We start from the raw sequence: 20,968 nt of genomic DNA, 5'->3' as shown, positions 1-20,968 counted from the left end.
CCGAATTCATGCTCTCCGTGAGAAACTGTTTGTATGTCATTCTTTGAGAGTAAAGGTAGAGGAATGTAGGTAAAATGTCACATTTGTGGATCATAGGAATTGTTAATCATTCTGTCATTTTCCACCCAAGACATTAATGTAAAACTGAGAGATAGCTCTCATGAAGCACGCATATGCTTCATTCAGTTCGATGCAAAAAAAAATACAAAAAGAACTAATACAAAAAAAATGACTATATACAGTGTAAACTTTGGGATAAGATTTATTTAGTGGGTGATAAAAAAAAAAAAAAGGTGGTTTGAGTGCTTGAATTTCCATCAGCTTATGCTGCTCCATGTAGGTAGAATGCCAGGAACTTCTTGAACGTGTCAGGGTGATACCCGGCCAGTCCAGCAGGCACCTGAGGAAGGACAGGGAAATGCATTACTTAACCCTGGCCATCACAGACAGCAGAGCAACTGGTACCCCATTTTATACTCTCATGCATTATATACACTTTGTTACCACCGACTGCACTAAGAACAGTGACATGTCAGATGCAATGTGCATTGGAAGCTTGACAAATGCACATGGCCATGCTAGACCCATACTACAAACGTCTACACACTCCCTAGTTCTGCTGTGACCAGTTGTGGTAAATAACAAAGCCTTTAAAAGGTACAGTATGTAAGATTTAGCAACATCTAGCAATGAGACTGAATAGAAGCTACTGTGGCCGTCAGGTGCCAGAAAAACACAAGGGCCTTCACTAGTGCCGGTGTTTTGGTTTGTCCTTTCAGGGATGCGGTAGAAACATGGCGGCGCAACACGTTGGACTCCCTAGAAGAGGCTCCCTTTGTAGGTATGAAGGGCTCATTCTAAGCTAACGAAAACAATGATTCGTAGCTACAAGTGATTACTCACCAATGAAAACATTATACAATTTATGAATACTACATTCCATTTCTGCCAATAGATCACCCTTAATCCTACATACTGTACCTTCCAAAGCACGTAAAGAACTGGACAAACCAGGAAGCCTAGTCCACTACACTACTCGAGCACTGCTGGCATATCCTTGTCTCATCAATGTCTACTTTGTCTAAACTTGGCCAAAGGATATCTATGACAAGGATATCTGGACAAGCTGCACAAGGACATCTATGGTGATAGATAAAACGGCACATGTCAGGTAGAAGTTTTCAAGGTTGGATTCACAACCAAGGCACTGGCTCCTTACCTGAACGACTTTCTTTTTGATGAGCGGCCGGACCTTAGCAAAGTCATAGAGAGCCTGGTCCTCATCCATCCAAGCCAAATTCTTTACACCGGTGTCTGTGGTCAGGTCCGTGGTGTTCAACTGGAACACCAAAAACTGGAAAAGACGGCCATTGGTAGCAACACTCTGTATCACCACGGGCTTCTCCAGGACCTGTGGTTCCGGCTGTGAATGAAGAACATTAAGAGTTACTCTTTTACACCTCACTGTGGCCACACAAGGGCAGTGTCCCTATAGCCAACCTCTACTGAACATCAACACACTGCTCAAACTTGTCAGTTTTGCTCCGTAAAGACCAACATGGTAATTAGATGCCAACATCCGGCCAGATAACTGAAACAAAAAAAACAAACAGGAATCAGGATCTCTGCGGTGTGGTCACAAAGACAGGAAACCTTACCCCGTACAGGGCTCTGGCACGAGCTAGCGCATTTCCAAAGGCGAACATGACCATCTTAGCCCGAAGCTGCTCATGGTGGCCATCCTTCAGGTGGGTGAAGAACAGAGTGTGAGCATGTGGATAGGGGTAACCCTCTACGAAACCTAAATGATGAAAAAGTACAGATGTTAGTATCTTTGTCAAACAAAAAAACTCAATGGCAGGTATGGGCTTTTAGAATTCATTCTCACTTCGTTCATTCTCGGACGCATTTTTTTTTTTAGAATTGCAATGAAAAACCTTGAATGTAGCAATGTTTAGAACTTCTAAACGCAATCCATTTTCACAGATTTGCTTAAGTTAGTCATCAGGAGTCATCATGATTACCGGTATCTGTCTTGGCATCAAAGACATTGAGGTTCTGCAGGTCGATAGTCGGCGAGATGGGGTAGAAGGTCTCCAACACACTGTCTGCTGTGGCCAGCACCTCCTCCCGCTCAGCCATGGCAGGCAAAGGTGACATGCTGTTGAGTAACATCCCATTCTTTCCCCTCACCTGGATGAGGTCTTCACCTGCCACACACCAGAATAATCAATTCCCACATTTCACACTGCATTACCCAAATACTAGAGGCTATTTAGTGAAGAGGGCACGGGGAAGAGGGTTAAAAAATAAAGGTGTGTCAGACATCTGCAGTGTGACCTCAACAAGAAGTAAGGTTAAGGTAAGTATTTAGCAGATGCATTTATTCTAATAGATTTACAATTCATACTATAAGAACAAATCTAACACAGTGCTGTTAAATCATTCACTACCTAAGAGAGGCCTTCCACAGCACACTGCCATTTGTAGTAAAATATAACCAATAGGGATGGGCATTTCAGGAAAAAATGTCAAGCACTCACTCACATAGACAAGAGAGGGAGAGAGAGAGAGAGACATTCACGCTTTACTTGCCAGAGTAAGCACTGCAGAGTTTAATTTATTTTTGTTCCACTTAGAACTTTTTCACAGCTGAAGAAGTCTATGGCTTTGCATGTTTCTCCTGTTTGTACAGTAGCATCTCATCTCACTGTGTTTTACTGGTGCCTGGTAGTAACCCATTCTTCTTCTTTTGTTTTTAATGGCGGTTGGCAAACAGCTTAAAGGTGAATTACCAGCCTACCTACTACCAGGCACCGGTAAAAACAAGCGAACAAATATTTATAAGACAAGACGATAGTCACATAAACAATTTGATTTTTGGTTTTAAAATACAATTTAACGTCAATTGTTTGACCATTTTTAAATCAAGACCCATCCCTAACTAGTAGCAGTTTGTGTTGTGATCCAGATAGCAGCATAGATGGGGCCTACCTCTGTGCCATGAGGCAGCCAGACTGTACTTCTGACACAGCAGCCTCTTCCCCAGAGCAGGGTGTTTGAACTGCTGGAGTCCACACAGGTGCAGCAGGCTGTTGAGGAGGGTGGGGCTATGGAAGCAAGACAACACAGTTTAAATCCATGAACCCGGTCAGTGCAGTGAAACAAACAAAAGAATCTTCTGATTAAAAAAACAAACAAAAAAAAAAAAACACGAGGTCCCTCTTAGTCTTGGAAGTAAAAACAAAAAAGGAGGAAAGCATGCCTCAGCTAGCTTAACAACAAGGTCATTATATTCAGAATGGTCCAATTGCCATGAGTGCATCAGTTTAATTGGATCTGGGCTTCCAAGGTTCTCTAGCGGACGAAGCCAGACACCTGGCACTCTGGCAACACACCACAGACCAGCAGGGCCCATTTCAACTGAAACTTTAACAGGGAGCAATCGCAGATCAAGTCCACTCAATTATAACGTGGCCTTTAGGCACGCATCCTGGTGGTCCAGAAGTGGTGGAGAGGAGATAAAAGGCCTCTCTGTATGCTGGAAAGGGCAGCTTTTCAGAGTGCAGATGAGAGATATCAAAGCCTCAGTGACTCTTGGCTCATGCACTGTGGGGCTCCCTGGGGCCAGATTCATTAATAAGGGCTTTACAGAGACTGTAACCCCCCCCCCCCCCCCCCCAGCAGGCAGTATGGCTGCCTTGTCTATAACAACACTCATTAAAAATCCAAAACCGCCAACCACCCCCTCATCATAATTTAACACATTTTCTCTTTCAAATATCACCAATGTTAGGATGAAATTAGCCATCATGTTTTCTATTGGTATTATTGATGCTATGGTATTACACATTATAACATAACAAATAGAGAGCATAGTGATGCTATGCAATTATTTATCAAGGACTACAAATGAATGACAGACACCCTGTTTCTTTTTAAGATGTAGGCCCCAGGCAAAAGGTTCAAAGCTTACAAATGCCATTGGAGATGGAGAGGCCAGGTCAGAACTTTTACAATTACGCATTTCCTGTTTATGATGCTTTCTGTTTCTGTGTGTATTACTGTATTCTCATATGTTGCATTTTGCATCTAAATATCTTATTAAGAATTAAAGGGGAAACTGCATAAGCTTGCACTGCACACAAGCACACATTTTCAAGTCACCTATTCTACCACCCATCTTATTTCTCAAACGACAGGCCAATCTTGTTTCTTACCGTAAATTGACAATATTTATAAACTTGTTCTTCCTACATCCTTTACATTTCTCTACGACTTTGTGTTAACTCACCAGAATCTCTCTCTCGGAGGTACGTTCTCTGTGGTGTCCCAGAAACGGGCGTGTTTGATAGCATTTTGCACTCGGTCATCCTGATTCTCAATCTCACTGGCTGGATTATCAACCAATGCCATGATTTGAGCAGGTATTCCTTTGATTAGCTTGGATTTAGTCAGCCAGAGGGTCTGTTTCACACCTGAAATGAACAAATAAGCATCATATAATCTGAGTTTAAGTAGATCTCTTTACCTATACACATGATGAGTAGTCGAATGTGATGGCACTAAACAAATGAACTAAAAATAAACAAATGTTTTTGACCTAATGAAATGTTCCTCATAATAATGACAGTCAATCATGTCCTTTTATGTTTCAGCTGCGGATAGGATAACTATAGTAAAACAGTAGCAAGTCATATTGCCAAGGGCACAAGGATGTATCCATCCCATTACAACATTTTACCATCAGTGTATTGACTTCTTTCATGCACACACAAACAAAAATATGATCAACAGGCCAGTAAATGAGAAACTCTTTGTTGAGTAGTGCTTCCTTATACAACACCCCTTTTTGATCTTTTGAAATCCGCAGTCACAAAAGTGGTCTAGACACAAGAACACTAATTCTGATGACAGCTGTAAAAGTTAGTAACGTAAATAGCCTCCTTCACAAACGCCTTGATTGAAAGCACTCATATGAAGTGGTGTACATGCCTCCTATTGTCCTACCAAAAGATAGCATCGTATAACTCACCTACATATTTAAGTACAGCTATACAATTTGGCAGTGTTCGAATTACTTCTGTAGAATTCAACTAAAAATAGGTGTTTACAAAATCAGCTGTAAACCCTAAAAGGCCACATGCAATGCAAATGTGTGGGAAAAACTGTGAAATAGATCAAACTTAGATGCAGTTATTTAATACTGTTTTAAAACAGTTCAGATATTTATGAAACTATCCTGTCATAAATCAAATATAGTTTCGGGTCACTATCACCCAAGGACAATGGGAGGGATATGGATTATTGAAGGAGGAGCTACAGAACAGTTTCACAACTTATTATTGATGAACCTTTACAGAGCAGATAAACTCCACTGTACCTTCCATTAGATTCGTCCTTTGATGGAACACAAAACAGGGTTTATCTTTGTACAGTGGCATTTCCTCAGGTTTTGGTGACTTATAATAAAAAGGGTTCTGATGGTCACGCTCCCAGGGTGGAAAAATGGGTTTTGCCAACCCAGGAACGAAATGCTTTCTCTCTGCATATGTGATCTTCTCAAGGCCGTTAATTTCCACGACTTCTCTGGGCTTTCTCCTTGGAAGAGCTTTTCCGCAGACGGATGAAGAGATAGAAATCAGACGATTGCCATGCCGACTCGAACGAAGCACCAAAAAACATGACCCACATTCACTTGAAAAACATAGTTGTTTCAATCTAGTTGCTACCGCGCTGCAACGGTAAACTGGCGTCTTCAGCATTTTAGAGATACTGTGATATGCTTGTCAAACTAACAGATCGTGTCTCACGTTTCTGTCACTGGATGAGACACAACCTCCCCAAGAGCGCAGACATTTTGTTTTCGCATGCGCAGTTCATGCTCAGCTTCATCTGTACCAACACATTTGAGGACAATTACTTGCCGTCCATGACTGAAGCTGCCATCTACTGGTCACGTTTATAGTTGCGAGCCTTGGGAAAAGAGAAGTGAGTAGATAATTGATGCTGCTTGATGGCAGGTGAGCTAGGAGTAATAGAATGGTAATCAAATGAAAGGAAAGTACATTTAAACCCGTAATCAAGTTTGAATCAGGCTTTTCTCATTTTTATTTACTGTGTTCATGTTTATTTGGCTGGCGGCTACTTGTATGACTGTAAATCAAATTTGATATTGAGTTGTAGCTTGCATGCGTATTTCAATGTATTGATTGCAACCTTTTCCCCCTGTAAAAGATGTAACTAATTATGTAGATGTAAACTGTTATATCTAACTGTCTTCACAGAAAACTCTCTGCTGCTGTAAACAACAAACCATTTCCTGCTAATTTCACCAGACTTGGCCGTGTTAATGTGCCTTCACTTTATTAACCTTTCCATACTGCTTGAGCATTCAGAGTGACATGGTCATTAAAATGTAATGCCATCTCTCCAAATAGTGTCCTGACAAGTCACCTGGGTGCACATGACACCACTCATTAAAGTTTAGGAAAGGTGAGGACCGGCTTGCCTATCCGGTTCCCTCATTCAATGTGGGAATTAATTTTTCAGTGTTGTACCACTTCTGCTCTCACCCTGGGCTTCGTTACTGAGCTGTTGGCTTTGACATACTGCAGTTCTACCGCTGCCCATTGCATGTCGACCATTGTATTTGGAGCGTGACAGACGAAAATAGAGGACATTTTCAAAATGGCTTTTAGGATGGTCCTTCTTCATCTAATGTTTGTTTTTGTTGGCAAAGCCTTCTCAAAAAGAGGTAAGCGTTTGTTCATTTAAATGTAACCACCTTATATAGCTTTATTCAGATGTTTGGTCCTGCTTTTTATATGAACATGAAGGGAGCCGTTTTGTCATGAAATATCATGTCAGACATACAGTGATTATCATTCTGAAAACAAGATTAAGGGAGTTAGGGAGATAGAGTTTCCCAGTGTTCAAAAATGCTATTCAAATTGTTTTCAGTTTCAGACATTTTAAATGATAGAAAAGCTGCAGGAATAACATTGCTTTTCCTAAGGAATTATTTTATTTTTGGTCTTGAAGTATTTCCATTTCTGTCAACACTAACTGCAGATTGCGCCCACACACAGGTCTATTTTTCTTGCCTATGGTGACGTATACTTCTGTTTTAAACTGCAAATATTTTACATGAATTTTCTTTCCTCAAGGTTGAACCTGAACTAAAAATAATGCTTTTAAAAGTGAACAGGCTCTTTATAGAAAACCAATGACTCAATGCTTAATGGAAAATTCAGTACATGTATGTAAACAGGAGACTTAGACAGTGATGGTTGTGGGGCTGTGAACCTGTGAACCCCACAGTGGACTCAGCATAAGGTTGATGTGATACATTTCTACAGCAATAAACATTCATATTCTATCTATTTCAACAGGAACAAATAAAATCAGTTTGAGTAGTTACTGAGGTGAACACAAGACAAGTCACAATGCTCATATTCATACAGGTCTCTCTCAAACAGGTGTAAAATGTGGCGGCATCCTATCAGCAAGCACAGGTAACCTTTCTAGCCCCAACTTTCCCAGCTTGTACCCCTACAATATAGAATGTGCTTGGATGATCGTGGTGTCAGAGGGGTCCTCAGTGCTCCTCACGTTTCACCACTTTGAACTGGAGTATCACGCCAACTGCTCTTATGACTATATCAAAATCTACAATGGCATCTCAGAGGATGAGGGCAACCTCCTGGGGAAGTTCTGTGGGGAGGTGTCCCCCCCCCAGTTCAGCTCCTCTTGGAATGTCATGTCCATCATCTTCCACTCTGACCGCCATGTTGCTCACAGGGGCTTCTCAGTGGGCTACAGGAAAGGTACATTGTTTATCCTCTCTCACAGACTTTTGGGGGGAAAAGTACGCAAGTTTGAATTTAGATGCTTGCCCCGCTTTCCTTTTTACAGACCTTGGCTTGCTTCTTATGCTTTGACCCCTAATGTGTGGTTCTTTTTTGTCCCTTTACCTTTTGTCAGACATGTGTGGTGGAGTTCTGACTGGTTTATCTGGCATCATCTCAAGTCCAGGTTATCCACAGGAGTATAGCAATGATGCAGACTGTTCCTGGACTGTGCAAGTCTCTAACCGTAGCATGGTTAGCATGGTTAGCTTGGTTTTCTTCGACTTCCAGTTGGAGAACAACGAGGGCTGCAACTTTGACTATGTGGCCCTTTTTGATGGCCCCACTACAAAGCACAGGCATCTGGGGAAGTACTGTGGGAGTGACAGGCCTCCAGACACCATCACCACATCAAACCAACTGCTTGTTGTTTTCAAGTCTGACTTCAACATTGGAGGAAGAGGATTTAGGGCATATTACTATTCAGGTAAGTTGTAGATAATGTGTTGCATAATCTTACTTTCCTGGGTGACTCTGAGATATGTTTTGTGTGTTTCTAATTCTTGTGTTTGTTTCTTTTATGAAAGCTGAATGCCAGCAAATTCTGACCAACATAAGTAGTAACTTCACCAGTCCAAACTACCCAAACATCTACCCAAACAACATAAATTGTCACTGGACTATTACTCTGTCTGCTGGATACAGAGTTAAGCTTTCCTTTCCATTCATGGAGCTGGAGGATATGAACAGCCTGACAGGCGTTTGTGATTATGACTCTGTGGCTGTGTATGATGGGAGCAGTGAATCAGACCCTTTGCTGGGCCGCTGGTGTGGCTCAGAACAGCCCCCCTCAGTCCTCTCCAAGGGCAACCAACTCTTGGTGGTACTCACCACAGACCGAAACTATGCCTATAAGGGTTTCTTTGCCTCCTATATAGGAGGTGAGTTTCAACACAATTCCTGCACCTTCTAAAGGTAAGGTGCACTAGGTGTTCTGCATTTCAAAGCGTACTTTGTTCAAGTGAATATAGTCAGGACTACTTGAGCATTTCAAACCAAGACAACTATTAAGCTAGTTGATGTTGTGCACTCCAGTTTAGGTAGTTGCTTTTCATGTTCAAAACAATGTTTTACGGATGAGTGAAGATCTCCTTGTTTATTTATTTGTTGTCAGTGGTGCCCATTAATGTCAGCTGCACAAGAACCGAGTTTTCGATCAAGATCTCCCGGGAGTCTTTGCCTCCACTGGATGATGAAAGCATTTTCTTGGGGAACCCTTCCTGCCCAGCCCAGATCACACCAACCGCCTATAAAATACTGGCTCGTTTTGATGGCAACTGTGGAACTGCCGGTCAGGTAAAATCATACATGAGTAATCCTCTTACAGTATAATTTTGTAATTACCTCCAATATAATGCAAAAGGTAAAGGTTAAACCAACCCTTTGTGGATACCCTACTTACACGTCAGTGTATTCATTTATATTGGTACAGTGTTGAAAAAATAATGTTTTATTTAGTCCATAAAAAATATGCTAACTGGACCATTTAAAATGTTTTATCCCATTTGCAGAAACGACAAAACATCACAATGCTAGTGAACAGCCTCTTCATTGACCTCTCAGATGGGAAGAAGCAAAACGTGCAAGAGTATGAGGTGCAGTGTGATGCCCAGAAGAAGGTGGCTTATATCAAAATAATTTCCATCGAAGAACGCAACCGAATGAATGAACTGGCCCGTCTCGCCCTGGAGTCAATCAGCCTAGGAGATGGAGGGAGTGCAAACAGTGGGCCTCATGAAACCAGTGACATTATCTTCATCGGCATCTGTGTGATGGCAGTTATCCTGATGCTGATTGCTATTGTGTGGCTTGTGTTGCTATGAGATGGTCTGCATTTCCTTCCTACCAGAGACGCCCTCAAACATCCCCAGAGCACCTCCTATGGAAATAACTGACAGACCTGAAAAAGAGAGGACTAACATAGACATGCAGAAAGTTCTTGTCATTCAAGATTTTATTTCATGGTGAAAAAAAGAATAGCACCTTTCATGTATGTTAAATGTCATTAAAAAGTCACAGTAAAACAAACCAACTTAAAAACACTTTAAAACAGGTGTTCTTGTTGAAGCAAGCAGCAGTGCCTACATCTTCTGGAGAGGAGTTTTGTACTGTCATTTTTTGTGGTCTTTAACAAGAATGTTTACAGAGAGTTTACTGTCCTTCACTTGTGCTCTTAAGTCAGGCTTGTGTTTCAGAGCAAAGACCAAGGTCCTCACAGTTCGTCTGTAGCCACCATTTATAAGACGAGCACTTTGATGAAATATTTCCCTCTCAATATTCTCCACAAGGCCATGCTCTTTCTGGAAAAATAAAGTGAGGCTGGTTAAAGTGACTACAGATACTGAAATATGTCAGTTGATCAATGTCACTATTAATGAATAAAGTAAGGTATGCAACAACAATTCTGTGAACAAACTGCAATAAACCTAAAGCTACACAAGGCTAAGAACAGAGAAGTAAGCTACCTCTAGTCCCATGGCTTCAGAAAGGAGCCGCCTCGCGTTGTCCCGCAGTCCCTCGGTTTGCTTATCGCAGCGAACCTCTATGGAAGGTTTGTTTGCATGCTCCTCAATAAAGGTTCTCCATTTTTGGTAGACCTCCTTAGCCAAAGAGCCTACTTCTGGGTCTGCATTCTTGCGCGTTTTATTCACAACATGTCCTTAAAAAAAAGCGAGAGAAATGATGAACTAGTTAATTGTGTAAATTGCCATGCATGTTATGCAACAATAATAGGCTGTTTATATAATTTCTACTTCCTAACAATCTCACCTATTTTGGTGGTCTTCAGCACTTCCTTGGACGGCATCTTCTTACCAAGCTCCGTCAAAGCCATACACATGTTTTCTTTCGTTTGACCAGACAACTCAAGGATAGATTTGTACCTTTCGATGTCCTCAATAACGACCACTCTCTGTTGAAATCAACAAGCAATGCGTTGCATAAAGACAACAATAACAGTGAAAACAGCGTTTAGATCAACACCATGCATTCCGATTACCCGTAGAGATTCGATGGTGGTCTGCCGATAGACCTTTCCTCCATGCTTGATAGTCGACTTTTCAGCTACTTTTGTACCCCTAACAACAAACTTATCCATTGATTTGTTGATACCTGGCACCAGCTTAGATTCCGTTCAAGTAGTGTTGATGGCTCAACATAATAAAGACAAATGGCAACGCTAAATACATACGCAGTCGTCAAAGTATCGCAATATTGTGTATAATAAGGTTACACGTGAATTAAATGTATGATACTTGTGCCGAATGTGGACGGTCTGGGCAATGTCCTAGGCAAGTTTCCTTTGGTCAGTTGAATGTGTTGGTGAGCTTGGCAAATGTTTTACGTAGGCTAAAATCTTTGTTGATAGCTAGCTGGCGTTCTCCGTACCACCTTCATGTTTCAATGAGGACATGTTCGTTAAAGTCATGCTCTATGTTTTAACATGTCGCATCCGTGAGCACATCGTCCGTTTTTGTAGGAATTGTATATGAATGTTTGTGGTATAGATTACGTGGCGTTAGCTATTACACGAAGTGCAATACGATGTGATGGGTCATATGCCATTACAGTACTGATAATATATTTACAAACAGTTTTAAGTAGATGTTGCAAAGAGAGAACAGGCGCAACGTGCGAGAAGCGTGAACACGCCAAATAATTGTTCCCGTTTTCTAAATATAAAACCTCGCGAGACCGCAAAACAAAAACCGACCAGATCAAGGAAGTGTGAAACTGTCGTTTTACTGTCTATGCTGGTTGTGTTACCTATTGCTACAAGAATGGGAGTTATAGGTCCCTACATGATTATGTTGGGGCTGTTTTTTACGTTTACTTACACCTTAGCAGCGACTGCATCGCCAGATGTATTCGACGGAGTTTTGGGAAACACTGCCTCTTGCCACAAAACATGTCAGATGACCTATAGTTTGCATACTTATCCACGGGTGTGTATCAACAAAGCTATCTAGCTTGTAGCGACAATAGCCATGTCTAGGTTCCACAATCGTTATTTTCTTCACAACTTGCTTAAATCGACTAAGTATGCGTATGTTATGTGTGATTTGCGGTGTTATACATTGAATCTCGCCAGGTATTACTTAAATAAGTAAGTTATCCACGAAAGATAACAATGGTGGTGTCGAACAGGGAAGCTGTCTCCATATTTTTTAAAGACAAATATTATTAGAACTGATGTTGACAGGTTGACATAATTTGTGATACTTTTGCATGGGGACTACAACTAAAGAGCACATTTTCATGTAGTTAACTTGTCATGTTATGATGTATGGATTTGAGTAATACACTGATGTTTGCCCATGTTTTGTAGGAGGAGGAACTATATGCCTGCCAGAGAGGTTGTCGTCTGTTTTCCATATGTCAGTTTGTCGGTGATACTGAAGACCTCAATCAAACTAAATCAGAGTGCGAGTCTGGTAAGACGATTATATAGTTTCTGGCAGGGTCATTACTCCAATTAAACAACTCGAAGCTATCGTTGCGGGATGCATATTTTTGTGTTACATAAGTTCAATTAGCTAAGTGCAGGATGGTGTATAGTTGTGTCTCTGCTCCTTCATCTAACCTCAAGTAATGTTTTTGTAAGTACTGCAGCCATGGAGTATGGATTGTTCATTTTTCTTAATCTTCTTAGCTTGTCATGAGGCATATTCCCAGGCAGATGAGCAGTATGCCTGCAATCTCGGATGTCAGAGCCAACTCCCTTTTGCTAAGAAGAGGCTAGAACAGGTGGGTTCCTCAGCCACTCACCTGTGTGCTAGGTGTCCACATCCTTACACATCACTGTGAATTGTAATTTTATATGAGCTGCATGTTAATGGAAAAATGTGAAAGCGTGCCTCAGGCCAATTAACCAATTTTGTGATCAGTATTCATTTTGACTTGTACAGAGAATTTGACACCAGTGCCACATCTTTAAATCACTGTCTTGCTTTGCAGCTTTCATCCATGATGCCAAGGATCCATATGCTGTACCCACTGGCTTTAGTGAGAGGCTTCTGGGATGATGTGATGAGTCAAGCTCACAATTTTATCCTGTCATCCTGGACATTCTACCTCCAAGCAGATGATGGAAAAGTAGTTATTTTCCAGGTAATCTTTAACCTAGGATTCATTCAAATTGTATAGGGTTAACGTTTTTGAAATACTAATTCATATTCATAATCTGACACTTTGTCTTATCTTCTTCAGTCTGAGCCACAAATTCAGTTTGTCCCTCAGCTTGAATATCAGATGGAAGAGGAGGTGCCACAGACCTCATGTATGTTCCAGCTATGATAATATTGAGTTTGGATGTGTAGTATTAAATGCCTAATATCATTGTGTTAGTCTATATAAAAAAATATCATTGTTGTTTGTTTGTTTCTCTGACAAGCAATGGCATTTCAAATGTAACATGTTTTCATTGGCACAGACCAAGGAATAAGCAACCCAGTTTACAAAGACTACCACCGCACCTACATTCAGGAGAGAGACCGGGATATGTTTATGGGCCGGAGCAACCGCGAGGATGAGTCCAGCCTTTTTGATTGCCTGTCAAGGTTGGTTCACACTGAAGTACATATTGGATATGTTTTCCCTTGCAATAAAAATAAAGCAGGTAGGGTAACACCCTCAGTTTTTTACAATGCCTTGAACAGTTCCTCGTTGCTTGTTGGAACAGTTTGATGACCTGCTTATAGGTGAAAATTCACCCTAGTTACCTCAGGACTCCGGAGCTGCATATAAGTATATTTATTAGACAACCAACAATTGCAATCGGGTCCACTCCCAGCACAAGGCTGAATGTGAAGCCATGACAAACACATTGCACAAGGTTAATATAGACAGAAGTTTAGCGTTCAGCAGGGATAACCACGTGGTGGATCTCTGATGTCCGAGGCTCCCTGTCTTGCAAGGATGGCAGTTTTGCACAAGGTCGGAAGAAGCACAGTTCCCTTCTTATCACTTCTGGTCTAAACATGCTCTTGTATATGCAGACTTAGTGGCACCTAATAATCTAAGTTACACACAAACACACAGAAAAGCCATGGTCCTGCTTTCATAAGCACATGATTCATACAAGGAATATATTAATACAAGGCACTCATTTAATATATTCTTAAGTCATTAACATTGCTTGAAAATGATCTCCTTCACATGTTGTCATTTCAGAACTTATAGCGGTTTCAGATACTGAGGAGTAAGCTGTTAATTCATCATGTTTGCATTAATAATATACTTTTTCTTTCATTTGCTGAATATTGGGGGCCACAGTCATGCTGAAAATTCGCATCTTATTGAGAATATTGCTGAATATTCTTGCCTGTGTTGTAAATAATAAATGCTTCTCTTGTCACAGGAACCCATGGCTTCCAGGCTGGATTCTGACCACCACTCTTGTTCTGTCAGTCCTGGTTCTCATATGGATCTGCTGTGCTACAGTGGCTACCGCTGTTGACCAATATGTTCCTGCTGAGGTGAGTCCATCATCACAAAATCTGGATCACTGACAATATGTATTTTTAAAACTTTTTAACAGTGTATTTTTTTGGCAGTTAATTTTGTCATGTGACTAGTCATATGATGAGATAAACATACCTGTCATTTCCATTAGCCTCCTAGGCTATTCACCATAAAGCTAAGCTGTTGTGGGCAAAAAAAAAACTTAAAAAAATGTAATAAATGTAATGTAATCACCAACTACATCTCTGAAATACATTCATTTGCAAGTAGTTTTTGTCAGTGCCAGTCATGATGTCATTGGTGTTTGCAAGGCTGTTGTAGGCAGGCTGGTTAGCCTTCTAACTGCCTCATTTGTGTAGGCTTTTGTATTTGTGTGGGGTCTGATTACTGCAGAGTGTGGTCAGTGTTTAATTTGTATGAGAAACAGATTTCAGGTATGAATTAAAATAATGATCACAATTTAACTAATTATTTTATGTATCTTTTGTTGTAGAAGCTAAGCATCTACGGAGATATGGATTTTTTAAAAGACCAGAAGCTGACACCATACCCACAATCTTCCCTGGTGATCATCACCTCTAATGGAGAAGAAGGAGAGGCGGGACCCCTGCCATCCAAAGTCAACCTGGATCAGTCCAATATTTAGGAAAAACAGCATCATCATCCACTCACAAATATTTGATTGGGTAGTCTTAAATATGCAAAGATGAGCCGTATTGTGTTGGTCTCATTCTTAAGCAGTTTACGTTTTCACCTGAATTGCTACTATGGAGTGTAGCACATTTTTGTATGGCTTTCTCCTATGCTTTTGTCCTTCCCTAAACAGAGGTACTGAGGGATTCATTTTATCTGTATATTGGCATGATTGAAGCATTACACTGTCAATAATAGCCCTGATTCACTAGATTTTTAGATAACTTAACCTTAAAAATCCATTTAGAAACTGTTGTTTTTCTACTTTCCTGGAATTAAAATGGTGTGTTAACTACAATTTCAGTCCAAGAGGTATTGTAGTTAATAGTGAGCTCTATAGGGAGGAACTAATGCTAGACTCATTCCCTAGCTTTAGGTGGTGTGTTTCAAGTGCAATGGATGACTTATATAGAGAGTTCGGCTCATTAAGCTTCATGTGGATATGGATAAGCAGTAGCATGCCCTATGACTACTATTTCTCACAAGAATGGGTGTTGGTTGGTGTAAAATCGTCTATATGTTTCTCCCAAATAAAATTCTTTAAAAATAGCGGGTGTTTTGGTAGTATTTTGCCTACAGTCTTCCTAACAGTGATCTCCATAACCTCCTGTCTTATCAAGGGGCTTCTCATTTATAAGGGAATCACACTTTGTTTACTTTTCTCTCTGTGGGCATGTCTGACACCGCACTGGCGGGACTGATTACCAGGTTACCAGGTGACCATATGGAATCACAACTTAGACGATCATACTGATGACTGAAAAGATACTCCTTAGTCATGTTTCTGATCACCCTTCTCTGACAAATGAAAAATGAAATCCAATCGGACTTATCCCAAGGTAAGATACTGGCATGATATAACCTACCCTTTTTGATAATGTTGATAGTATAACTTCTGTAGAAACATTTGTTAAGGTGAATGGGTGCAGCATTTCCTCCTATCTTATCTCCAGAGACCTGAAGATCACCGGTCGTTTAGACCTACTGAAGCGCTTGAGGAAGGTAAGATTCAGACCAATTCACTTACGTTGTATATGAGAGGAATGAAAGTGAAAACAGCTACTATCTATTAATTATATAAAGAATATGACATGTAGAGCTCTTTCAACAACTATGCAAAAAACTAGCCATTGCTAGTCAAAAGAAAAATTTGAAGGAAAAAAATAGCTTATGACAACAGTCTTAGGGCCTGATTTACTAATATGCGAGCGCTTCTTAATCTGCGTTCGCAAATTAACGCACGGTGTTTTTGCGCATTTTACTTGGTATTTATCAAACCAGATCTGCGCTGGGCACACTGTGTTTACTCCGCCCTATATAGTATAGGGCCTGATTTACTAACATTGCGACCGCTGCTTAAACTGCGTTCGCACATTAACGCACGGTGTTTTTCCGCATTTTCCGTGGTATTTATTTAGGAAGAGAAAATGAAGCTTCAGCGAATTGGTTATATATTGGTTCACGTTCGCTCAATCACTGAACCTGATTCAATGTGCTGCTATATTGTTGTTCTGCCCGCCATCGACAGCAAGATGTTTAAAAGAACACGATTATAAAGAATATGCTATTGGTGGCATTAATGCATAAACTGTCTATTATAACAATATAGATGTGTACATGGCGAGATTAATTATTTCTACAAGGACATGGGTTCACTACAATATATATGGACGTGGGTGCAATCAATGGTTCATATTACGTTCGGAAAGTTTGCGATTTCAAAAAAGTCCTGTTTGATATCTATAATTTCAGCTGTGGCAGTGGGGAAATGTATTGACCAGTGTGCCATAGCAATGCTTCGAGTACCTGTAAATATTTGTGAAGGCTGAGATATATCAACTGCTGATACTATAACTGTTTGAAATGATCCGGTGCCAATATTTGCAATGTTTACCAACTGATTGAATGGAATGTGATCTCCGGTTGGAGGGTTAGATGTCGTCTCTGATCTGGTCCAGTAATTGAAGTATTGCGTGGCTGGTTAACCTGTACCGTCTAATGATTTCTGGTTCGCTTAATTGAAAAAGTGTTATACGAGTTGAAAAAATTATTTCTGTGCGCTGCCTCTGTCTATGTCTTCGCCTTGCTCTTATTACTGCTGCCATATCAACGTATTCAGACTCAGTCGAAATGCGCTTCCTGGTTAAGACGTGCTTTTATGAGGCGGAGAATTAAACTGCAAATTGAAGACGTGCGCTCGACAGGCAGTTTAGTAAATACCACGCATGACATCATAAAGACTCACCTCTACCTGCATGGTTCTACGAGGGGCTGTGGAGATTACCAACGGTTTATTATGATGTTACAAGGCCATTACATCATCAACAACAAACTATAAACTCCTGCATCGCCGCTGGTGCCCTTCATAGTTTTTTTCATTTTTACAAACTTGTCCCTGATCTTCCTCCAACTTCTAATGCACTCCTGGACCTCCAGCCCCCAGCGATCTCTCAGCGATTTTTTAAAAACGGAGGTGCTGTCATATAGGGAACGAAACAGGAAACGTCATTTTAGCCAGGGGTGTCGGACAGCTCGGATCGGATAGTGAGAAAATTCAAGCGGTGCTCCAGAGGCCATCCGACACCCTCGGATGGCTCTCCGAGGTGCTCAAAGGTGTGGTCCCACTTCAAGGAGGGCGTTTAAGGGCGTGCCTCGTGAGATCGGAGAGCACGATCGGACAAGCATGTGAGCACCTTTAGGCGCACTTACCTTGTCTCCGCCCATGTAAATTGCGCCTCACGCCTACGTTACCACCCACCTCCACGTTACCTCCCCTGTTCACACCCACAGGTGTTAATATGCGCTGCGGCCCCTTAGTAAATACCGTTTTATGTTTACGACCGCTATTTACGCCAGAAATGGGCGCAATCCTGTTAGTAAATCAGGCCCTTAGTGTTTTTAAATTCCCTTTAGACTGCTGTGGTGAGTGCTGTGGCTGTAGCTGTTGCAGCAGGAGAGCCCTCTGTGTGTCTACACTGGTGTTGACTGGCCTGGCTCTGACTGCCACAGGAGTCACCGTTGCCTTGGTCTTTGGCATCCCCAAACAGCCTCCCGGTGAGATGCTTCTAGTCATTCAGATCTGTCCGATGTGGACTAACTGCATGTCAAAGTAAACTACACACAAGTACATACCCCACATTTAAAAAAATTGGTCCATTTACTCTATTTACTTTACCTGGGCACAAATGTGATGAAACGTTGACTGAAATTGAATGTTGCGATTTATGAATGGAGGGTTCTGTGAACTGATTTTCATTATGTATAAACTGAAAAGTTGTATTCTTGAGAAGACTATCAATGCCTTTCGAAAAATAATGAAGAGACATCTCTTCTCCAGAACAAGAACACACACACACACACACACACACACACACACACACACACACACACACACACACACACACACACACACACACACACACACACACACACACACATTCACATGCATATATGCCAAGACATAAACACTAGCCAACAACATTTATTTCTTAAATTCCTAGACATATATAGGATTACTGTTCTGTCTATCCAGCCGTCTGTCTGCATGTCTCTCTCCCCTGCATATATGAGTCCCTTATCTCATAAACAAACTATTTGGGAGCACTCTTGCTTTCTGTCTTTATCAAGATGACTTATTGCCTGCTGCTCTCTCTCTCTCACACACACACTCACACACACACACACACACTCACACACACACACACACACACACACACACACACACACACACACTGCTATCTCCTGAGCGAAAACAAAATGCTCCCAGCAGAATGAGTTCAGTCATGATTACTGAGAAAGAAATGAAGGTAAGAGAGAGTCATAAGCTTCTTTTAAACAGATGTCCCTCTATATTGGCATTCAAAAGACTTATTATGACTCATTATGCCAGCTCTCCTTGTTTACACTGAGCCAAACAGAGCTGCCGCCCCAGAGTGTGTTTTTAGACACCATTCTGGTGGCAGAGGCATGATATTTCACATAGTGTCTATAATGCTGCATTCAAGACCACTTAGAACGATATTTCGATCTCTGAAAAAATCACACTAACTGAGCCTAACAGAGACCATGACTAAATCAAAGGTTACATTTGTTTTAAATGGGTGAGAAGATGCATGAAGAGGTGGAATGATAAATGAACAGGAAAAACGTTGTACATCACACATAGAATAAAGTGCTCTTGGACTGAGACTTCTGTGCTATATATTTTTGTATTCATTGTTTTGTCCTGAACATTGCTTTCAGTTAATCGTGAGTGCAGGACCCCTCAGAATGGATCAGGCTTTCTCTGTGATGACCGAGTCACCTGTCTGCCCCCCTCAGCCCTCTGTGATGGGGTTCATAACTGCCCAAGTGGAGCAGACGAGAGCAGACAAATTTGCAGTTACGTCTAAAACTTTTAGTATCTGTCTTCTCTGAAGCAGTCTTTGCCTTTGATCTAAATCTGCACTGGCAGATAGATCTAAACCTAGTCCCTGTTAAATTCAAATAGTTATTAATGACTATTCAGATTTTTATAAAATAAACTTTGAGACTTTTGAAAGGACCTCACACTGATTACCTATAGGCAGACACCTATTATTATATTATATAAGTCCATGTGTGTTTCAGGTGATCTGCCCAACAACCTCCCGAGCAACCTTGTGTTTTGGTGTGGAAACTCTCGGTTCTGGATTTTTGTAGATAAAAAGTGCAACAAGATAAACGACTGTGGGGACTGCTCAGATGAGATAGGCATCTGTGAGTATAAAATCCCATATGCATCACATCTACCTTAGAGGTAGGGTCTTTTTATAATATTTAATGGAATTCTCCTCTCATTTCTGAAGCTGCCAATGCAGTGTGTATGTGACGAGAGGGATATATAAACAAAGTATGATGTCTAAGATCTAACCAATCAGCACATGATCCCTCCTGTCAATCACATGTCAAATCCAAGACAGTGTAGGTCTACAGTAGGTGGGACTTTTGGGAGACCATTAAATAAGAGGGTCACTAACTGCACCATTTAACACATCAAATGGCTTTTCCAGTGAATGAAAAACATCCACCATGACCATATTTTACTGTGCGTTTTGTGCCATACCAATATGTGCATGTTTCTTAGATGCAGACTGCCCTCCGTGTGGATCGCAATGGTGGACGTGCACCCCAGTCGAATTCCAATACTGTTTGTGTATCCCTCACTCACTATGTCAAGACGGCAGGCAGCACTGCTTTGACTGGTCAGATGAGTATGTATGCTCAGGTGGCTAGTAACCCTTACATAACCCTACGCAAAGAGGAAATATTGTCTCGGAAGTCTGATGTTACATTACATAGGAGTATTTGTGGAACATCTGAGTAGTAACACATTGTCAAGCACCTACAGCACTTTACAAGGTAAATAATAGATGGGTTTAAAACACTCAGGGCCTGATTTACTAACAGGATTGCGCCCATTTCTGGCGTAAAATAGCGGTCGTAAACATAAAACGGTATTTACTAATGGGCCGCAGCGCATATTAACGCCTGTGGGTGTGAACAGGGGAGGTAACTTGGAGGTGGGTGGTAACGTAGGCGTGAGGCGCAATTTACATGGGTGGAGACAAGGTAAGTGCGCCTAATGATGTCATGCGTGGTATTTACTAAACTGCCTGTGGAGCGCACGTCTCCAATTTGCAGGCTAATTCTCCGCCTCATAAAAGCACGTCTTAACCAAGCGCAATTTCATTGAGTCTGAAAACGTTGATATGTCAGCAGTGATAAGAGAAAAGGCGAAGAAAGAAGACAGAGACAGCGCACAGAAATAATTTTTTCAACTCGCATAACACATTTTCAGTCAAATGAACCACAAATCATTAGACGGTACAGGTTAACCAGCCACGCAATACTTAAATTACTGAACCAGATCAGAGATGACATCT

The 20,968-nt window shown here is 41.2% G+C and overlaps 5 protein-coding genes across 5 annotated transcripts; 3 read left to right on the top strand and 2 right to left on the bottom strand.

Annotated features, from left to right (window-relative positions):
* Nucleotides 1-254: 254 nt before the first annotated feature.
* mrpl37 (mitochondrial ribosomal protein L37) lies at nucleotides 255-5,849 on the bottom strand. Its single transcript, XM_080837221.1, has 7 exons — nucleotides 5,384-5,849; nucleotides 4,295-4,478; nucleotides 2,995-3,110; nucleotides 2,025-2,210; nucleotides 1,659-1,801; nucleotides 1,220-1,423; nucleotides 255-400 (listed from the first exon to the last, which is right to left on the bottom strand). The coding sequence occupies exons 1-7, from the start codon at nucleotides 5,763-5,765 to the stop codon at nucleotides 323-325; spliced, it is 1,293 nt and encodes a 430-aa protein (XP_080693347.1). The 5' UTR covers nucleotides 5,766-5,849; the 3' UTR covers nucleotides 255-322.
* A 167-nt stretch (nucleotides 5,850-6,016) lies between these two features.
* cdcp2 (CUB domain containing protein 2) lies at nucleotides 6,017-9,733 on the top strand (the record flags this gene model as incomplete). The annotated part of the gene is made up of 6 exons (XM_080836234.1): nucleotides 6,017-6,023; nucleotides 7,482-7,829; nucleotides 7,987-8,337; nucleotides 8,438-8,791; nucleotides 9,025-9,206; nucleotides 9,422-9,733. 6 exons carry the CDS (start codon nucleotides 6,017-6,019, stop codon nucleotides 9,731-9,733), a joined length of 1,554 nt encoding a protein of 517 aa, XP_080692360.1.
* Nucleotides 9,734-9,882: 149 nt separating this feature from the next.
* Nucleotides 9,883-11,252, bottom strand: tceanc2 (transcription elongation factor A (SII) N-terminal and central domain containing 2). The gene is made up of 4 exons (XM_080837997.1): nucleotides 10,909-11,252; nucleotides 10,680-10,821; nucleotides 10,376-10,569; nucleotides 9,883-10,210 (listed from the first exon to the last, which is right to left on the bottom strand). Exons 1-4 carry the CDS (start codon nucleotides 11,005-11,007, stop codon nucleotides 10,022-10,024), a joined length of 624 nt encoding a protein of 207 aa, XP_080694123.1. The 5' UTR covers nucleotides 11,008-11,252; the 3' UTR covers nucleotides 9,883-10,021.
* Nucleotides 11,253-11,630: 378 nt separating this feature from the next.
* Nucleotides 11,631-15,594, top strand: tmem59 (transmembrane protein 59). Its single transcript, XM_080837179.1, has 8 exons — nucleotides 11,631-11,854; nucleotides 12,238-12,343; nucleotides 12,562-12,656; nucleotides 12,867-13,019; nucleotides 13,119-13,188; nucleotides 13,342-13,468; nucleotides 14,269-14,386; nucleotides 14,866-15,594. Exons 1-8 carry the CDS (start codon nucleotides 11,660-11,662, stop codon nucleotides 15,016-15,018), a joined length of 1,017 nt encoding a protein of 338 aa, XP_080693305.1. The 5' UTR covers nucleotides 11,631-11,659; the 3' UTR covers nucleotides 15,019-15,594.
* A 144-nt stretch (nucleotides 15,595-15,738) lies between these two features.
* Nucleotides 15,739-20,318, top strand: LOC308363423 (low-density lipoprotein receptor class A domain-containing protein 1-like; the record flags this gene model as incomplete). Its single annotated transcript, XM_080836233.1, has 4 exons — nucleotides 15,739-15,781; nucleotides 19,308-19,445; nucleotides 19,674-19,802; nucleotides 20,170-20,318. 4 exons carry the CDS (start codon nucleotides 15,739-15,741, stop codon nucleotides 20,316-20,318), a joined length of 459 nt encoding a protein of 152 aa, XP_080692359.1.
* Between the last annotated feature and the right edge of the window lie 650 nt (nucleotides 20,319-20,968).

Source organism: Sprattus sprattus (genome assembly GCF_963457725.1).
Source record: "Sprattus sprattus genome assembly, chromosome: 4".
In the NCBI taxonomy this organism is placed as follows: Eukaryota; Metazoa; Chordata; class Actinopteri; order Clupeiformes; family Clupeidae; genus Sprattus; species Sprattus sprattus.
The sequence above is the reverse complement of the archived record's forward strand: the minus strand, read 5'-3'. Positions and strand labels throughout refer to the sequence as shown.